General features: G+C 41.6%; 1 protein-coding gene across 6 annotated transcripts in view; it reads right to left on the bottom strand.

The window, feature by feature from the left end:
* The window catches only part of PLCE1 (phospholipase C epsilon 1), a 372,153-nt gene that overhangs the window by 32,221 nt on the left and 321,299 nt on the right, over positions 1-18,633 (bottom strand). For 2 of the 6 annotated variants that reach the window (XM_086378751.1, XM_086378756.1), the window contains 6 exons: positions 13,424-13,553; positions 10,698-10,739; positions 9,672-9,793; positions 8,655-8,772; positions 3,472-3,603; positions 2,066-2,356 (listed from right to left, as the gene is read on the bottom strand). In XM_086378751.1, the coding sequence (XP_086234877.1) occupies positions 2,066-2,356; positions 3,472-3,603; positions 8,655-8,772; positions 9,672-9,793; positions 10,698-10,739; positions 13,424-13,553 (835 nt within the window). The remainder of the gene's footprint in view (positions 1-2,065; positions 2,357-3,471; positions 3,604-8,654; positions 8,773-9,671; positions 9,794-10,697; positions 10,740-13,423; positions 13,554-18,633) is intronic. The other 4 variants (XM_086378753.1, XM_086378757.1, XM_086378754.1 and 1 more) reach the window with 3 other exon arrangements.

Genomic DNA, 18,633 nt, shown 5'->3' with positions numbered 1-18,633 from the left:
AATTTTTAAGTCATTCTGTGATCCTGAGTAACTTAATTGCTCTTTGTCTTGGTTTGCTTATCTGAGAAATAGGGATTATAAAGGTTCCTACTTCTTAGGGTTGTTTCAGAGATTAAATGAGATAACAAGGGTCAAGAATGAGCACAGGCTGCTGCTGTTCAGTCTCTCCCTTTGCGACCTCATGGACTGTAGTCCACCAGGTGCCTTGGTCTAGGCAAGAATACTGGAGTGGGTTGCCATTCCCTTCTCCAGGGTATCTTCCCGACGCAGGGGTCAAACCTGGGTCTCCCACATTGCAGGCAGGTTCTTTACCACCTGAGCTACCAAGAAGCCCAGTGGACAGGGAGCAGCATGCAGTTAAAGGTGGCTTGTACTCTGGAGTTTTCAAGCCTCACCCGTTATCCCCAGTGAGCATCTCATGGACAGAGAAGTACAAACACTGCTTTCTCTGTCCATATAATTCACAGATTGTTTCCTTTGCATTAGCTGCTCGCTGAGCACTGACCATTCATCTCCATTTCAATCTCAAAGGGATGAGAAGAGTTAAAATGGTATTAACTTGCAAAGTGTTTGGAAAGACCCTACTTTTTAACTGCAAGAAGAAGAAATGAGCAAGACAGTTGCTGCTGCTGCTAAGTTGCTTCAGTCGTGTCCGACTCTGTGCGACCCCAGAGACAGCAGCCCACCAGGCTCCGCCATCCCTGGGATTCTCCAGGCAAGAACACTGGAGTGGGTTGCCGTTTCCTTCTCCAATGCATGAAAGTGAAAGGTGAAAGTACAGTCGCTCAGTCGTGTCCGACTCTTAGCGACCCCATGGACTGCAGTCTACCAGGGTCCTCCGTCCATGGGATTTTCCAGGCAAGAGTACTGGAGTGGGTGGCCACTGCCTTTTCCAAGACAGTTACTAAAGAGTGTTAAGAAATCTCTACCCCAACAGGTCTTTAAAAACAAATTGGACACAGCTCTATCGATAGCAGTCCTATTTTTAAAAAGTGCTTTAACAACCTGGATGTCCATCTGCAGATGGGTGGATAAGGAAGTTGTGATACATATACACAATGGAATATTATTTAATGTTAATTAAAAAGGAATCCATTTGAGTCAGTTCTAATGAGGTGGATGATTCTGGAGCCTATTATATAGAGTGAAGTAAGTCAGAAAGAGAAAGACAAATACTGCATATTAATGCATATATATGGAATTTAGAAAGATGGTACCGATTGTCCTACCTGCAGGGCATCAAAGGAGACACAGACGTAAAGATCAGACTTTTGGACTCAGTGGGAGAAGGAGAGGGAATGCTCTGAGAGAATAGCATTGGAACATGTACTTTACCATATATAAAACAGATGACCAGTGCAAGTTTGATGCATGAAGCAGGGCACCCTGGAGGGATGGGGTGGGGAGGGAGGTGGGAAGGGAATTCAGGATTGTGGGGGACACATGTATACCTGTGGCCGATTTATGCTGATTCACGGCAAAAACCATCACAGTATTGTAATTATCCTCCAATTAAGGCAGAGGCTTTTGCATGAAGCTTTCCTAGTGGCTCAGATGGTAAAAGCGTCTGCTTACAATTGAGAGACCCAGGTTCCATCCCTGGCTCGGGAAGATCCCCTGGAGAAGGAAATGGCAACCCACGCCAGTATTCTTGCCTGGAAAATCCCATGGACGGAGGAGCCTGGTAGGCTATAGTCCATGGGGTCACAAAGAGTCAGACGTGACTGAACGACTTCACTTTCTTTCTTTGTTTCCAACTAAAAAAAATAAATTAACAAATAATAATAATAATAAAAATAAATTAAAAGTGCTTTAAAAATGGAGCAGGAACAAGAGACTATTCAGGGTTCCTTGAGGGTTTTTTTTTTCCCTATCGCCTTAACTCTGAAAAGTCAAGAGTAAAATTTAGTGTCTAATTCTCTTCTCTTTTCTGTCTTCTGTATTTTTACCCTCACATAGGCCCTAGTTGGGACCCTTTCCCCCTTGAAAACATGTTTTTTGTCGAGATGTAAGATGCAAAGGAGCAAGGGGAGAGGCACTCCTCGGGGAGAAGCAAGCCCATTACCATCTGTCTGGTAGTTGAGCGCCACGAGCTGTATCCCATGGAGCCAGAACAGGAGGGGGTTGGGGTTGGAAGAGTCGATGCGGGTGGCAGCCGGGTACGTCCGCAGCAGCTGGCAGGCGGTGTGCTGGATGAGTTTCTGAGAATACCTGCGACACAGACGTTTGGCGGCATTTTCATTCAGTGAGGAGATATGGTAGCATTTGGGAGTTCTAATGATAGCGCTGAGGGACGTGGTTGGGTTGACGGAGAAAGCAGAGTCCTCCCAGGCCTGTCGCATTCCTTCACAGGAACCTAAACCCCCCCAGAGATCAGCCTCAGATTAGTGCCGAACACTTGAGATACTTCAGAAAGAGAAACCTGAACAACATCGCAGGCCACACCCACAGCACGTGACACACCGGCGCGCGCCTCGAGTGTTACCTGGGAGTTAGTCCACCGCCTCGAGACTAAACGACAGCTGTTAAGGGTGTGCCTTTCTACCCGCTAGGTAGAATGCTACCCATTCACGAGTCAATAAATAATAAAGCCAGCTAGATCTTCCCCTCAGAAGGGATAGCTATAGAGTTTGAAAATAAGTGTAGCACCAATTTAAACTAAAAGCCCTAAAGTTCTTTGCCTCAGTACCTCATCTGTCCTGTGGATATATTTGCACAGATATAAAACAATATATATACAAGGTATTCACTCCAGCGGTATTTTCTTTACAGTACACACACACATACACACACACACACACACACAGCAACAAAAATCCAGGAAGCAACTCAGAAGTTCTACCAGTGAGAAATGGTTAAATAAATGACAATATATCCACACAATAGAATACCATAGGGACATAAAAGAGGATAAGGTAGATTATATGCACAGAAAGCTATGCAGAAAGCTATGGTGCGTATAAAAGTTATACATGTTCAGTTATATCCCATTTGGATTATCTTAAAAAGAATCTTATTTTTCTTGAACTAAACACCATAAACTTAATAGCAGTTTCCTCTGGGGAGTAGAACTGGGACGTTGCGAGTGGAAAGCAACTTTAATAATACTCTATAGTTTGAGTTTTTTAACTATGAGAATTTATGATTTTGACAATAAAAAGTAATTAAACTGGATATATCTTCTGGAATTATAATGGGGAAGACTGCAGTTCCAAGAACCATGAGAAGGTTCCAAGGTGGCTCCAATTTTTACTTTTGAGGCAAACACTCTTAGAACATCTTCAGTGAAAGACTATTTTTTAGGAAGTTAAGAGAATAATTTTGTAATTAAAAAAATATTTACACCACACTTATGAATAATCATGAATATAAAAAAAGAAGATTAAAAATTTCCAGGGAAGTGCTTAGTGAAATCTCAGAATCCTCCAGCATGCAAAATCAGGCAAAGATATTGTCAGAAGGTGACTTTACTTTTTCCAGATGTTTTGTTAAATGGTGCTGTCTCCCCGGGGCTCATTCTGCCCGGATTGTTGCCAAAAATGGACTTCCTGCTTTTCCTTTCTTTTCCTCTGCTAGAGCCAGATGCATTTAGAGTTGACAGGCCTGTTCCCATAAAATGAAAATAAATAAGCCAAAAACTACAAGCAAGGGAACTCAACATTTTCCATCCCTGCTAATGTTTATTTTGAAGTCCTACTACTCCCTTCTAACTCAGTACAGAAGATTTCTAGCATTTTTAGCACGATTAATAATAGCATTGCAAGTAACGACAGTGAAGTTTTTATCTCTGTAGGCAAATGGGACAAGACCTGCAGGATTATTACAAGATGACCACAAAATCACACCCATACCTATTTGGTTATGCAACAGAAAGATTTTGAAAAACTGCAAGAAAAAAAATCTTTTAGAGTCTAAAAGATTAGACTCCAGAACCTAATTAGTTTAGGTTAATTAGCACAGTTTAGAGAGATGAAAGGATGGCCAAAGGCCTGAGCTGTCATATAATCGTGTGCTAAGTCACTTCAGTCCTGTTCTACTCTCTGCAACCCCATGGACTTTAGCCTGCCAGGAACAAGAATCCCTGTCCATGGGATTCTTTAGGCAAAAATACTGGAGTGGGTTGTCATATCCTCCTCCAGGGGATCTTCCCAACCCAGGGATAGAACCCACAGTCCCTAAAGTCTCCTGCCCATTCGCAGGCAGGTTCTTTACCACTAGTACCACCTGGGAAGCTCATATCGTAACTGCCCAGGATAATTCCTGCCCACAGGAACCTTGACTTAACATCTACCTTCTTGGTTCCTCAAGCTGCCTTATCTGCAAAATGGGTGCAGTGATAGGAACTCTTTCATGGGGTTAATCTGAGGATTAAATGGGAAACAGATTATGCTGATAACTATATTTCAGGGCTTCTCTTCCTCACTCCTGGTCCAGCCACTCTTTGGATCCTTCCTGTCTGGCCAGTGCTAGGGCACAGCAGGAACTTCACAGGTATCTGCTGAATGAGGAAACAAATTCACGCCAAGCAAACCTGGCTCCTGGGCAGGATGTAAAGGCAACAGTGAAACCAGAGTTGCCTTCAAACTGGTCCCGCTCTCTACAATTGCACCATTAGCAAGTAATTCCTTTACCTGAAGCAGCATTCAGGAAGGCCACTTTAAGATGAAAATAAACCTTCGAAGAATATCATGTGAGAAGACAGGATTAAGTAGTGCTTAATAAGAGTGTGGCCTTCCCAGGTGGCTAGGTGGTAAAAGATTCTGTCTGCCAATGCAGGAGACCCAGGAGAAGCAGGTTCGATACCTGGATTGGGAAGATCCCCTGGAGGAGGAAATGGCAAACCACTCCAATATTCCTGCCTGGAAAATCCCATGGACAGGGGAGTCTGGTGGGCTACAGTCCATAGGGCTGCAAAAAGTCAGACACAACTGAGCTCAATGAGAGTGTAGACTCTGGAATTTAAGCCCTGTTCCCTGTGGAGCGACCTCACACAAATTACTTAACCTCTCTCACCACTTATTCCTCATCTCTAAGAGAGTCCTGGTTAGGATTACATGAGATAATGTATATCTGCATACTTAGTAGGGTGTCTTGTTCAGAGAAAATGTTCAGTGCATAGTAGCTATGGGGCTTCTACATGTTTTCTTTCCTCTAGAGTATCTGAAACTGCAAAGATGCACAAACTTGAACTAGTGAATTCTTATGCTTTATCTTAAAACTTTTTTGTGAATTTTGCCCTCTACACAATGATGTAACAATGGGTTTTCTCCCGAGTAAAACCGATGAAGGGTTGGAATGAGGGGCTGCATTCATTCTGGGGTTTTTGCACACACCCTGGCACATGCTGACATCCCCCAAGGGTACATGGCCCCCCTCTGAGGAGCCTGGGTGTTCTCTGGGGTGGTGTGAGCAAGCAAGAAAACAAAGGCTGAGTGATCAAGAAAAGGGAAGGAATCTGGAGAGACCCAGAGAAGTTATCGAAAGAGCAACAAAGACCCTTAATCTGCCCAGTTGGTCCGTTCACCAGTGACAACGACAACAACCATTTCCAGAGAGCCAATTATTTTCCAGATAGCGTGCTATTCACACTGTGTACCTTATTGCTAATTTATACAACCACCTTGCAAGTTAGAACTATTTATACAACAACCTTGCAAGTTATGCCTCTTTCACCAGTAGGGAACCCAAAGTGCAGAGAAGTTATACAACTGTCCCAGCCAAGGTCACTGAGGAGCGGAGCCCTGCAGTGAGGCAGGTCCCTGATCTGGGGAAGGACGCACCCATGGTTTTCACAGTGCCTCCCTGCTCTGAAGAACTTTTTGCATGGTGGCTCCTTGGGAAGGGACTTGGGATGGTGAAAGGTGAGACGCATTGAAACTGATGATGTAGCAAAATTAAATCAACAGTAGAGCAAAATGAACACTTTTAAAAATTATTATATTCATATAAATTTTTAAGTTGTGTCTCAAGGAAATGGACACTGTAGGGTATTTTCCTCCTGAATTATCCAAACAAATCATAATGACAATAAATATTTAGAAGCTATTATGAAAATGATTCTGGCAATGCAATTTAGTCATTATGAGAAAGGAAATAAATTTGGGGAAAAAATGTGAGAAACTTCAACTACTAAAAAAAAGGTTAAAAAAAGGGGGGATTAGAATATAGTATACTTATAAAGGATGTGTGCTATTTAAACACTTTTAAAAAACAGCACACTTGGAATTTTAAAAACAAGTCAAACAACCCCATGCTTTGCCTGTGCCTCAAGTCAGAAACTGTACCAAATGACCTTTGACCCTTCCACAATCCTCTATCAGCAGAGAAATGTAATCTCTCATGGTGACTTCAAATATCTCTGGGAACTTGTACTCTTTGTTTACTCAGCTCTTGAGAGGAAAAGACAAAGCCAGAGGAACATTTTGGGTGCAGTGGCAGCTGAATTTATAAAGAACAAGAGATGCAGTGAGTATGATTCTTGGATGGAGTGGTCTTCACATCTGTTCCTGTGATGAGGGACATGCAGGCCATGAGGCTCATTGACCGTGAAAGAATTTTATCCCATGATAAGAACAATTTCACTAACTGCAGATACGGTCATACGGTACTCAGGAGCTAGAAAATCAGGATCTGTGAAACTAACCCTACATGGCCAGGTTCTTTTGTTTCTTTGAGATCTGTTGTTGCTGTTGTTTAGTCTCTAATTCGTGTCCAACTCTTTGCGACCCCATGAATATGTAGCCCGCCAGGCTCCTCTGTCCATGGGATTTCCCAGGCAAGATTACTGGAGTGGGTTGCCACTGTTGGCTACTTATTCACTCTTATCCTCCTCAACAGAATTTGCTAGCAGATAGGCAGTAGCGGCTGCCAAAAGTTTAAAAACAGTTTACGAAAGAAAATCTAAAATTGAGAAAGTCCTATGATTTTTTTCCTCCTCTGGTGTGTGAAGAAACCACTGGTTATCTAATTTTTTAATAGCCTAAGACCTCTGTCCCATTTGCAAGGCAGAGTATGAGAACTGGGGCTTAAGATAAAGCCTCTGGAAGCAGGATCTGCATCCAGACCACCTTTAAAAAAATAAGGGTTGGGGTTTTAACTTCCCTCTCTAGGTCAAGTTCATCCAAGCTGCTTACTAACTTTTAGATGGGTGCCCCAGTGCCAGCTGCTTTCCTGTCCTCAGAAATCTTGTACAAGGGAATCTTTCTTCTTAATAAGAGGAGATGAATTTTTCTGACTTCCAGATATTTATGGATTTCCTGTTTGCCCTCTGCCTCCTGCTGCTCCATTTGGATGAGCTCACTATGCCCTAACAAGATATGAGGGTAGCTCTAGGGTTAAGAGCAGGACTTTGGAGGCAGACAAGCTTCAGAATCAGAATTCTATCCTTTATTAACTGAAATGCACATTTTTGGGGGCAATGGTTTATCAGCTTAAGTTTACTTGTACTTCTAAAGATGACCAGTGGGGGAAAGCTCCACTGAAACTTTGTCCTTGATCTTTGCAGTTTGGATGGAGACTCACTACCTAGCTCAGGGATGGGCACATGACATAAGCCCCAGACCAGGGGTCCCCAATCCCCGGGACATAGACTAGCAGTGGTTAGTAACTTGTTAGGAACAGGGCCCCATAGCAGGAGGTGAGTGGCAGGTGAGTGAGTGAGCAAAGCTTCATCCATATTTACAGCCCTTTCCCATTCCAACTCCTATCAGGTCAGCAGTGGTATAATAAATGTAATGCTCTTGAATCATCATGAAGCCTTCCTCTCTGCCCTCCTCTCCCACCCCTTCCCCCCTGTCGTCTATGGAAAAACTGTCTTCCAGGAAACCAGCTCCTGTTGCCAAAAAAGATTAGGGACCACTGCCCTAGACTGTCGGAGCACTGCATGTCCTTGATCACGGTGACTGGTTCAGGGACGGGCAAAGATCCAATGAAAAACAACGAAACTGCTGCTGAAAGTTCTGAAAGAGACTCCTACTGAAGCTGAATCTAGAAGAATGCGGTGCTGGCCTGCTGCGGCTGCCTTGCCACCGTGAAGGAAAAAGGGCCAACACAGTGGTGACCCAGTGAGAGTCAACGGGGTGACCCTATGGGGAGAGAGGAAGGCCCTGGATCAAGATGTATCTGAAACTTGTTTATCTCTTCAGTTTTCAACACACAAGTCAATACATTTCTTCTTTGCTTATGCCAATTTCTGCCACTTTCAAAGAAAAGAGTCTTAACTGATACGCTCTGAAACCTTAGGCCAATTATTTCATCTCTCTCAGATTGTTTTACGTAAAAATAGGGATAAATCTGCCTACTCACAGAATTATTATGAAGTCATTTAAGATGATGTATGTAAAATATTTAATACAAATCCTGGTACTTAAAATTAAGTGCTTAATAAATTTTAGCTATTAGTTGTTATGAATATTATGATTAACTATTATGAAGAGAAATGATATGGTCTGAAAAATGATAATATTATGGTATTATCCACATCAGCACCAAAGCAAACAATAATAATAATAATAAACATTTAGAAGGTACTGTAACAGTGATTTCTGCAACACAGTTTAGTTATTTTGAGACCATTCGCAACACCTGATTAAATAGCATATTTGTTGTATCTTTTGGTATCTTTAAATGCTATAAATGATACTGTCTACTCTTACCTGGGAATTTTACTGCTTGGCAATAGATGACAAGGTCAGAAAGCTCTGGTGCAATCTGTCTGCTTTCCTTTTTATTCTGAGGAAGATAAAATTCTTCTCCCAATTCCATGTCATAAACCTATCAAGGGAACAATGATACTGGTTTACAGGGAAGCTACCGATCAGATCACTTACCTCTGAATCCCCAAAGCTCTTTGTTCCTCTCTTTTGTCATCAGTGTGTTTCCCTTACTCTATCTTATCCACGTACACATTCTAACACCTTCCCTAGAGAAAAGGTTTCTGAGAGCAATGGCTGAGTCTAACATTCTTCATCTTCCCCGAGGGCATAGTTCAGGGTCTTAAATGTAGAACATTCAATGCATATTTGTTGAACAAATGGATGATGGAGTATGTATCTTCTGTGGCTCAAATTTTTGGCATATTTTGTTATTTTGTTTTCCAACAATGTCACTGCAACTATCGATTTGCTCAGAGTCTAGCACTGTGAGGCACTTGAGGACTGGGTCCAGGTATCTCATTTAGTTTTTCATTCTTAGTGTCCTCCCTGTGCTAACACTTCCCAATCAGCCCTGTTCATCTTCTTGGTCATCCCAAACAACTTTAAAACTTCTGGCAATTCACTAAAGATACCAGGTTGTCCTCCTGCTCTGAATGCCCTGTTTTCATCTGCTTCTCAACTTCATCTGCCAGATGATCTGATAACAATGTGTAATCACTGCTCTTTGTAATCATTTCCAAGCACGGTTGACATGTTTATTTCCATTGCTAAGTCACCTCCTGTGCTACCTTAGTGCCTACCACACGCTACACCTCTAGTAGGTACTGGCTGGGTGAATAAATGACTAATTTTCTATAAATGACAGAAGTGGGCCCATATCACCACTGTCTGGGCTTTGGCATTCAAGGGAAAGTGAGGGGCGAGGTAAAGGGAAGGGATAGGGAGGGAGTGAAATCCTACCTGAAACTGACAAGAATACCATGTCCAAATGCAATCAAACAGAAACCATGCACTCACCTTCCCTTTGTTGCAAGCAGAGTTATCTGCTTTCTTTATCCTCTTGGGGATTTCTTCATTATACTCAAACTGAAGTTTGTCATTACATGATTTATTTTCAGCTCTGTCTTCTAGAATGTTGTCTGAAAATGAGTTGGCAGGCTTTAGTGAATAAGAACTGAATGCCGCACTTAAGGTTGTGTCTATACATCACTCCAAGAATATCCAAGTACTTGTGCTTATCTGTAAGACTGAGGTGCTGACTACATGTTACCAAAATAATGGCTTAAATTTTGTTAAATGATATATTCATTTTTGATTGAATGGACTAACTTACCAGTAGTTTTGGTACCATATAGACATAATCTAAATGAGAAAACTCATTTTCATACAGACAATTAGAACTGTGCACAGATTATGGAAGATACCCTGTCAAGAAGCTCTCAGCACACAAGTTTGGGAAAGGTTGAGTGGTTGAATCACTTCTTGATGGTACAGACATGATTTAATCACTCTCACTTAAAAATGAAGCTATTAGTTTCTTTTACCTCTAGAAATGTCAAAACCAGAGGGGAAAAAGGCATTGTTATTTGCCATGCAGTTTTCACAAATATATTTAATTGGGAAGTAAAGTTTTCATAATTGTCTATCAATTTATGAAGGGAGAATCTTAAGGTGAGGAATCAAGATAGATTTAAACATTTCCAAAATATGAAAGATAATCTTATACTTTGCTCTTGCTTTGGAATTTCTATTCAAAATGACTTTAAAGGTTTTAGGAAAATAAACATGATTATGTTCTTTTAAAACGACACACAAGAAAGCTCATTTCTCACCCACAATTTACTATCTCATCAGACCACAAATGCTTAGACCAAAATATCCTTATACCAAATCAGGGCCATGCAGGCTGCCGAGAAATAAATGAGATCAATCAGTTAATGACATTTTTATTCTTATAAGTGTCACATGCGAATCGGACCTAAACAACAGGCAACAGAATGCTGACATTCATGCAGTTAAAATGCCAGGTTCAAATGGCTTTACCTTCCTGACTGTTAGGAGCGGGAGAAGCAGTAAGGACATCTGCTACAGAAAAACAGAATCAGAAAGAGGATAACAGTAAGAAAATTAAGGCAAAAAGCCAGATAAATTAAATTAAGGTATGAAGTAAAGCATAAATAACAACAGCTTAAATTACAAGAAAAATGAAATAAGAACTCTTCCGCTGATTTCATAATTTGACTATTAAGGGATGCAAAGCCTAGCAATAAAAGAAGTGCAAACATTGTTAACATTAATCATGCTGCCACATTCACACTACATATTTTCAGTTACTGATGGTCCTAACAGTCTGCAAAACACTTCATGTCGAATGGATAGAAATTGATTAATGTGTTAGAATCATGCAATCATTAGACTCCATATATATGAAGTCACAGAATGTCTATATAAAGTTGTAAATTCAAATCTATAGTGCATGTTCAACGCTAGTTAAGATGTACAGCAAGGTTGGGGAAAAATTAATTGATGTTGCTTTAATAAAATTTAATTGAATAAATATTCATTAACAACTTACTGGCCAAAAGGCAGAGTAGTACTTCCTGAAATAAATGAGCCTCATTTGCAACTTCCTTTAGATTTTCTGTAAGTAATTTTCAGATAGTTCCCAGGAACTATCACAGCTTTATAGCCAAAAAAAGGCTTTAGAGAAATTTGCTCATTTTATATATGTGAAAACTGAGGACTAGAGCTGTCACAGAGATAAACTAGGGCTACCTAGGTGAGTTTTCAGCCTGACTTGCTTTCAATGGATTCAGAAAAGTGAAAGTGAAGGTGTTAGCCACTCAGTTGTGTCTGACTCTTTGTGACACTATAGACTATAGCCCAGCAGGCTCCTAAGTCCATGGAATTCTCCAGGCAAGAATACTGGAGTGGGTTACCATTCTCTTCTCCAGGGGATCTTCCCACAGCTTTTGAGGAATAGGATATAAGAAATGATCTTGACTCCTTCTTGTTATCACCCTCTTTCAGTCTCCCAATTTAGAGAATATGCCCCTTGTGTTAACTGACAGGGTTTCAGGTCAGTTTTTAGCTGATGGTATGAAGCAGTCAGGGCTTCCCAGGTAGCTCAGCTGGTAAAGAATCTGCCTGCAATGCAGGAGACCCCAGTTCAACTCCTGGGTCAGGAAGTTCCCCAGGAGAAGGGAAAGGCTACCCACTCCAGTATTCTCGGGCTTCACTGGTGGTTCAGACGGTAAAGAATCCACCCAAAGACCTCGGTTCGATCCCTGGGTTGGGAAGATCCCCTGGAGGAGGGCATGGTAACCCACTCTAGTATTCTTGCCTGGAGAATCACCATGGACAGAGGAGCCTGGTTGGCTACAGTTCTTGGGATCAGAAAGAGCCCGACACGACTGAGTGAGCACATGAAGCAATCAACTACTACTAAGGACAATTATTAAATGGACAGAGACTAGAATTATATTTGGGGGCAGAAACAGATTAGACTGTAGCTGCTGACCATGATGGAGGCTAATGAAACATGACTAGACAATCATGCTGCATGAGAAGCGGATATTTGGAGGAGGCTTGGCTGTCGTTTTTTAAGATTTTTTTGATGTAGGGCATTTTCAAAGTCTTTAGTAAATTTGATACAGCACTGCCTCCGTTCCATGTCTTGGCTTTTTGGCCTCGACGCATGTGGGATCCCAGCTTCCTGACCAGGGATGGAACCTGCATGCCCTGCAATGAAGACAAAGTTCCAGCTACTGGACTTCCATGGACGTCCCTTGGCTGCAGTCTTAATGCAAGTGGTAAATGGTTGCTGGTCTGGGTATATCTACACATTAACAACACAATGAGAAGTAATATAGTCTACATTTAAATGTTTAAGTAAACAGGAACTTTGGCATTTTTTTTCATGACTCCATATTTGTCTTTCAGATGTTGCCAAAATTAAAACAATCCATCATTAGCAGTAGTACCTGAGGAAGCATTTTATAATCTCTAGCAGAGACATGAATTTAGCGCAGATGAAATACACCTGAAACCTAACTCTCTTGTAAGAAGCCCCCTTCACCTGTAAAACAGGGGTGGGTAATGTCATTCCTGTGACTTTTTTGTAGCGCACCAGTAGTCCTCACCCGCGTTGTTTTATCTTTTTGGTGGGGCCAGAAAGAAATGTCTGGTTGGCTAAGTAATGTGAGAACCAGGGTAGGGGGGCGGGTGCAGAAGGGGAATGATGTTTCATTTTTTTCCCTGCTCTTAAAGCAAGAGTGAAAGCAATGGACAGAAGCATGGGAACTCGATGCTACCCCCTGCAGGTGATTCAGGAGATAGAAAAGATTTAACCACAGTCTACGAAAATCCTATGGACGGAGGAGCCTGATAGACTACAGTCTACGGGGTCGAAAAGAGTTGGACACAACTGAACGACTTCACTTTCTTTCTAAGAATGTGGTCTCTCTGCTGTAATTCTACCTCCTTCTCTAGAAACCAATTTAGGAACAACTCCTGTGCTGCTTTCCACATCCTCTTCTTTCCTTTCGTAATGGCTCTGGTGGCTGACAAGAATCTGTTTCCTTGCTTGGTCCTCCTTGCTAAGTGACAGGATTCCAGAAACTCTTAGGTAATATTACAACAATCTGTATTGTTTGTCTATGGAGTGCCAGACTTATTTTGGGGGAAAAAAAAAAAAGACACCAAAAAACCCAGTAGAAAAACCATCCAAGTGTGCTTCCCTGAGTACAGCATTGTGTTGGCTCTCTTACCATCAGAGAGGGATTCATAATCATAATCATATTCATCCTCTTCATCTTCTTCTTCCTCATTATTAGCAGGTGGGGAGCTGGCATTGCTACCATTATAAGCCTGAGCTTGCATGGATGCTAGCTGATGAGCCTGTAAGATATCAATAATTAAAGACTGCAGATACCCAGCTACTAAACTTTCATTAATGGTTTTCAAAAGGACTACCCAATGCTTACATAGTCATAAAGGTGGCTTAACCTATTTTGATTATCTGGGGGGAAAAAAAAAACCCAAACTCTACATTCACTTAAAATACAACATCAATACTTAGGCAAATGTTAACATCTTTGCAGGAGGAATCCAGGAACTTTTAGAAAACTATCACAAGGAATTGGAATCCAGGAACTTTTAGAAAACTATCACAAGGAATTGGAATCCAGGTCCCCTAGGACTACTTTCCTGCTTCCCAGGAGAAACCTGGGTGCTTCAGAGAACCATCAATCCTGAATGATGAGGAAGTAAGTTAGCACACCCATTTTGAAAAAGAAAATCTCTGCTAAAAATCTGCTCCCCGCTTCTTAAGATACTATCTAAAGGTCTTTGACATTGAGAGAAATGTTAGAATTCCTATGGATGGGAAAAAAGAATAGTTGATTTAAATAAAATTCCTTGAACAATATAAAGTTTTTTCAACAAAGTTTTATCAACGTTTCAAAAAAGTTTTTATCTGAACCATCAGTCAGATTAACAAAATAGGCTTAGAAGCTTCTGGAAACTTGATGTGTTAGCACACAGGAAGGTCATGTGCCTCTACATTTGAGTAGAATTACTGTGAGGGAATAATGCAGGATATAAGAATAAATATAAATCTGGGAGCCTAGCATAAGGAAATAGTCCAAAGTACAGACAAAGTTATTTGCGTGAATTAAAAACAGGAAACAGTCTAAAAGTTCAACAATAGAGGAACTAAAAGTGAAAGAGGAGAGTGAAAAAGTTGGCTTAAAGCTCAACACTCAGAAAATGAAGATCATGGCATCCGGTCCCATCACTTCATGGGAAATGGATGGGGAAACAGAGGAAACAGTGTCAGACTTTATTTTTTGGGCTCCAAAATCACTGTGGATGGTGACCGCAGCCATGAAATTAAAAGATGCTTACTCCTTGGAAGGAAAGTTATGACCAACCTAGATAGCATATTCAAAAGCAGAGACATTACATTGCCAACAAAGGCCCGTCTAGTCAAGGCTATGGTTTTCCTGTGGTCATGTGTGGATGTGAGAGTTGGGCTGTGAAGAAGGCTGAGTGCCGAAGAATTGATGCTTTTGAACTGTGGTGTTGGAGAAGACTCTTGGGAGTCCCTTGGACTGCAAGGAGATCCAACCAATCCATTCTGAAGGAGATCAGCCCTGGGATTTCTTTGGAAGGAATGATGCTAAAGCTGAAACTCCAGTACTTTGGCCACCTCATGCGAAGAGTTGACTCATTGGAAAAGACTCTGATGCTGGGAGGGATTGGGGGCAGGAGGAGAAGGGGATGACAGAGGATGAGATAGCTGGATGGCATCACTGACTCGATGGACGTGAGTCTGAGTGAACTCTGTGAGTTGGTGATGGACAGGGAGGCCTGGCGTGCTGTGATTCACGGGATCTCGAAGAGTTGGACACGACTGAGCGACTGAACTGAACTGACTGAATACCTTTATGTCTCTATATAATGATTATAATTATATAAAATGTCATGCATAAAAGGCTAGATTTTAAATGTTAATACAGCAGGCACAGATCCCTTGGGCAGTCTGGTGAGATAAGATCCCTTCTCAGAATATTTTAAATGCATAGAATAAAATATATAAGATTACAAAGGAAAAAAGGAATGTTGACTATAGTTATGAAATGTTAAAAAGACAAATCAGTGCTATAGGAATATATGCTTCTTTATTAACACAGTGAAAAATATATAATGGTAGGTCATGTAATGCTTGTGAAATAGTGATGAGCATAAATAATTCTTGGAGATAATGGCAGCAACTCTGATTTAACATGGAAAACCTGTGATTTCTATTGCTGACAAAGACATACTTTGTCAAGTTTATTCTAGTGTGTTTCTTATATTTATAATCAGAGGAAAGGCTAAATTTTAGCTACAGGTTAGTGAAAATTAAGATGTAATTTTTGTTTTTTTCAGGAATTCTCTGGAGGCCCAAGTGATTAGGACTCTGTGCTTCTACTGCAAGGAGCATGGGTTCGATCCCTGGTTGGGGAACTATTAATAAGATCCTGCAAGCTGCGTGGTGTGGCCAAAAAAGAAAAAAATGAATTTTTCACCTAACTTCATGGGCCTCCTGAATTCTATCCATAGATACTGTTAAGGTTGAGAATCCCTGTGATACAGGTTGTGTTTGGCTTCGGAATTAAGTGTATTTTACAATAATTCTTCCTTAAGCTTCCTGAAATGTGATTATATTGTATTTATAATAAAATGTATACATAAGGAAGATAGGATTTAGGCTATGTCGATATACAGATAAATCTTTTACAATGCAGTCCACTCCAGATAACTGAACATGGCCTAAGCTCAAAATTTTTATGGAACACTTACAGCTGTTATATAAAAAAAATGACAATTACAGTAACCACACAACACAATGGACGTTTAAAAACAACATCTTACAGAAACTAAAACACATTCCTACTACGGAGTTTCTCAGAGCCTTCATTAAATATGCTAAAGGGCATCACGGTTCTTCAAAGATCTCCAGTGCAGTATTTCCCACGCTTATTTAACTGGGAATCTTTTTTTTTTCCAGAGTGTCTCATAGGATTAGTGTTCTTTCAAACTTTGGGAAATATGCTCCAGGCACAAGTGAGCCACAGAAGCAAGTCTATCTGTCCTGAATAAGCAAATAGCCTCCAAACAGTAAACATGCAGGGTGGAGCCAAGTATCATGACTGGCAATGCCAAGAGCTGGGAAGCGCCCACCCCCCCACCCCCGCCCCGGGCAGAAAGTTGGGAGAACCAGGAAGGGAGAGCTGCCATTCAAAGTTTCGCTGCCAGGTATCAGAAAGCGGAGTGTCAAGGTCCCATCAACTTGCAGGTACTTCCCCCAGTGCAGGAAGTATGGGATGGGTAGGCCAATGACAGTCAAGAGCTGACTTCCTTATTTTTTGCAATATCCTACTCATTTTAGGACAGAAGAACAGGATCTCAGCCCTTGATAAAAGCAATTCAGTTATAGGTCAGAGAGTCAGAGGTAGGGATCAGGTGAAGACTCTGGCTCAGACGGGCCCAGGCAGGAGCCATGTCTCACTGGCTTGGTTCCTCCAGCCCCCAGCACAGCACCAGGCACTGAGAGTGAACTGTCTGAGTCTAGCAGGTTGGAGTTCAGACCAAGGGTTCAGAAATCCGGCTGTGAGTCAGTCGATCCTTGCTGAGGGTGAGTTCTTTGAATAGAAAGCACTCAGATGCTCTAAGTTAGGAATGGTTCTGAGCACACTGGAGCTCTAGGCATGCATCACTTAGCCCCATGTGAACTCAGATCACCAGGTCTGGACCCACAGCCTGTCAGGCAACTGAAAGGCCTTGACAATATGACTGTCAACATGTTAGTCACTCAGTCATGCCCAGCTCTTTGCAACCCCATGGACTGTAGCTTGCCAGGCTCCTCTGTCCATGGAATTCTCCAGGCAAGAATACTGGAATGGGTAGCCATTCCCTTCTCCAGGGCATCTTCCCAACCCAGGGACTGAACCTGGGTCTCCTGCATTGCAGGCAGGTTCTTTTCCATCTGAGCCACCAGGGAACTCCCTGGAAAATCACGGGGGTCTGGAACTGTGCTTAAAACAGTGATAATGGGATTACATTGTCCCATTTTTACCAAAAGGAGGAAGAAGTAAGTTGTGGAAGTCAAATGGTAGGAAATGTCAAGGTGATACCTGACAAAGTCTCAGAATGGATTATTTGGTTGTGAGAACACAGAAAATAAAGAGGCGACTAGAAAGAAGTAGAACAAGTTTACTAAGAACGAATCTCCCATACAGTAACCTGTTTAGACCTTTTGGGTAAGGTAACTCACTTTGCGGGAAATAACAGATTAGCAGCATTTTCCAACTTTCAGGATGGTAAAAATTATTTTTAAGTAAACAGACTACCAGGACTTCCTTATGGCAATTCTGATTTAGTTAGGCAGATTTGGGACCCAAGCCTCTGTGTCTTTGAAAGTGCCCCAGTGATGCTTTCTTTCTTTATTTAACTGCGTTGGGTCTTAGCTGCAGCATGCAGCATCTTTACTTGTGGCATATGGGATCTAGTTCCCTTACCAGAGATCGAACTACTCAATCCTCCCACACTGGGAGTGCAGAGTCTTAGCAACTAGACCACCAGGGAAGTCCCTGCCCCAGTGGTTCTTATCAGTGTATCCTGACTTCTGGACTGCCTTTGACAAGGTCTTTCCTAAAGACCTGAATCAGAATCCTGCCTCTGCCACTTCGAGCTGGGAGGCTTGGAGAAAGTCCCATAGATGGCTAGACCTCAATTTCTATTCTATAATGAAAGAGGTTGAACCAGATTCTGCAGAAATGTGGGTTTCAGAGAACAGAGAACCAGATAGGAGGGATAATCACCTAAACTCCAGGGAGGTCCTGCAAGAAGGGCCACAGGGCTCTCCACTGGGCCATCTGGCTCAAGGGCAATCTGGGTGAAGGCACAGTTTGGAAAACTGCTAATAAATACATTGGATGACTAATGTTAAAACCCACAGGGAACCTTATATGCTGTAATAACGTACTCAAACCAAGAAGAGCAAATTTAATAGTGATAAATGTGAGGCTCCTGCTATGCGGAAGGTTAACATTAATTGTAAACCTGGAAATATGGGGAGACTAGACATAAGTTTAGTCCTATGAAAACAACTGAACTGTTTGTTTTCCACAAACTCAACATGGGCCTGATAGGTGTTAAAGAATTTAAACAGCGAGAACAGTCTGAGGTTGTATTAACTGAAGTATAAAGTTCAGATTAAGAGATGTGATGCTTATACTGTTCATGAGTTGACAGACCCTGAGCATGGACTTAGTTCTGGAAATCATGTTTTAAGATGGACAAATTCAAGCATATCCACAAATGTAAGAATATCAAAATAGTCTTAATGGAAGAGTCATATCCTGTGAGGCACTGTTGACACAACAGGAACGTTTAGCTTGGAGAAGAGAAAAGCTGGTGAGAAGACACATGC

This window comes from Bos grunniens, chromosome 26 (genome assembly GCF_055505025.1).
Source record: "Bos grunniens cultivar Pamir isolate PY7600 chromosome 26, Bosgru_T2T1.0, whole genome shotgun sequence".
NCBI classification, from domain to species: domain Eukaryota; kingdom Metazoa; phylum Chordata; class Mammalia; order Artiodactyla; family Bovidae; genus Bos; species Bos grunniens.
Note: the sequence above shows the minus strand (reverse complement) of the source record. Positions and strands in the feature narration are given on the sequence as shown.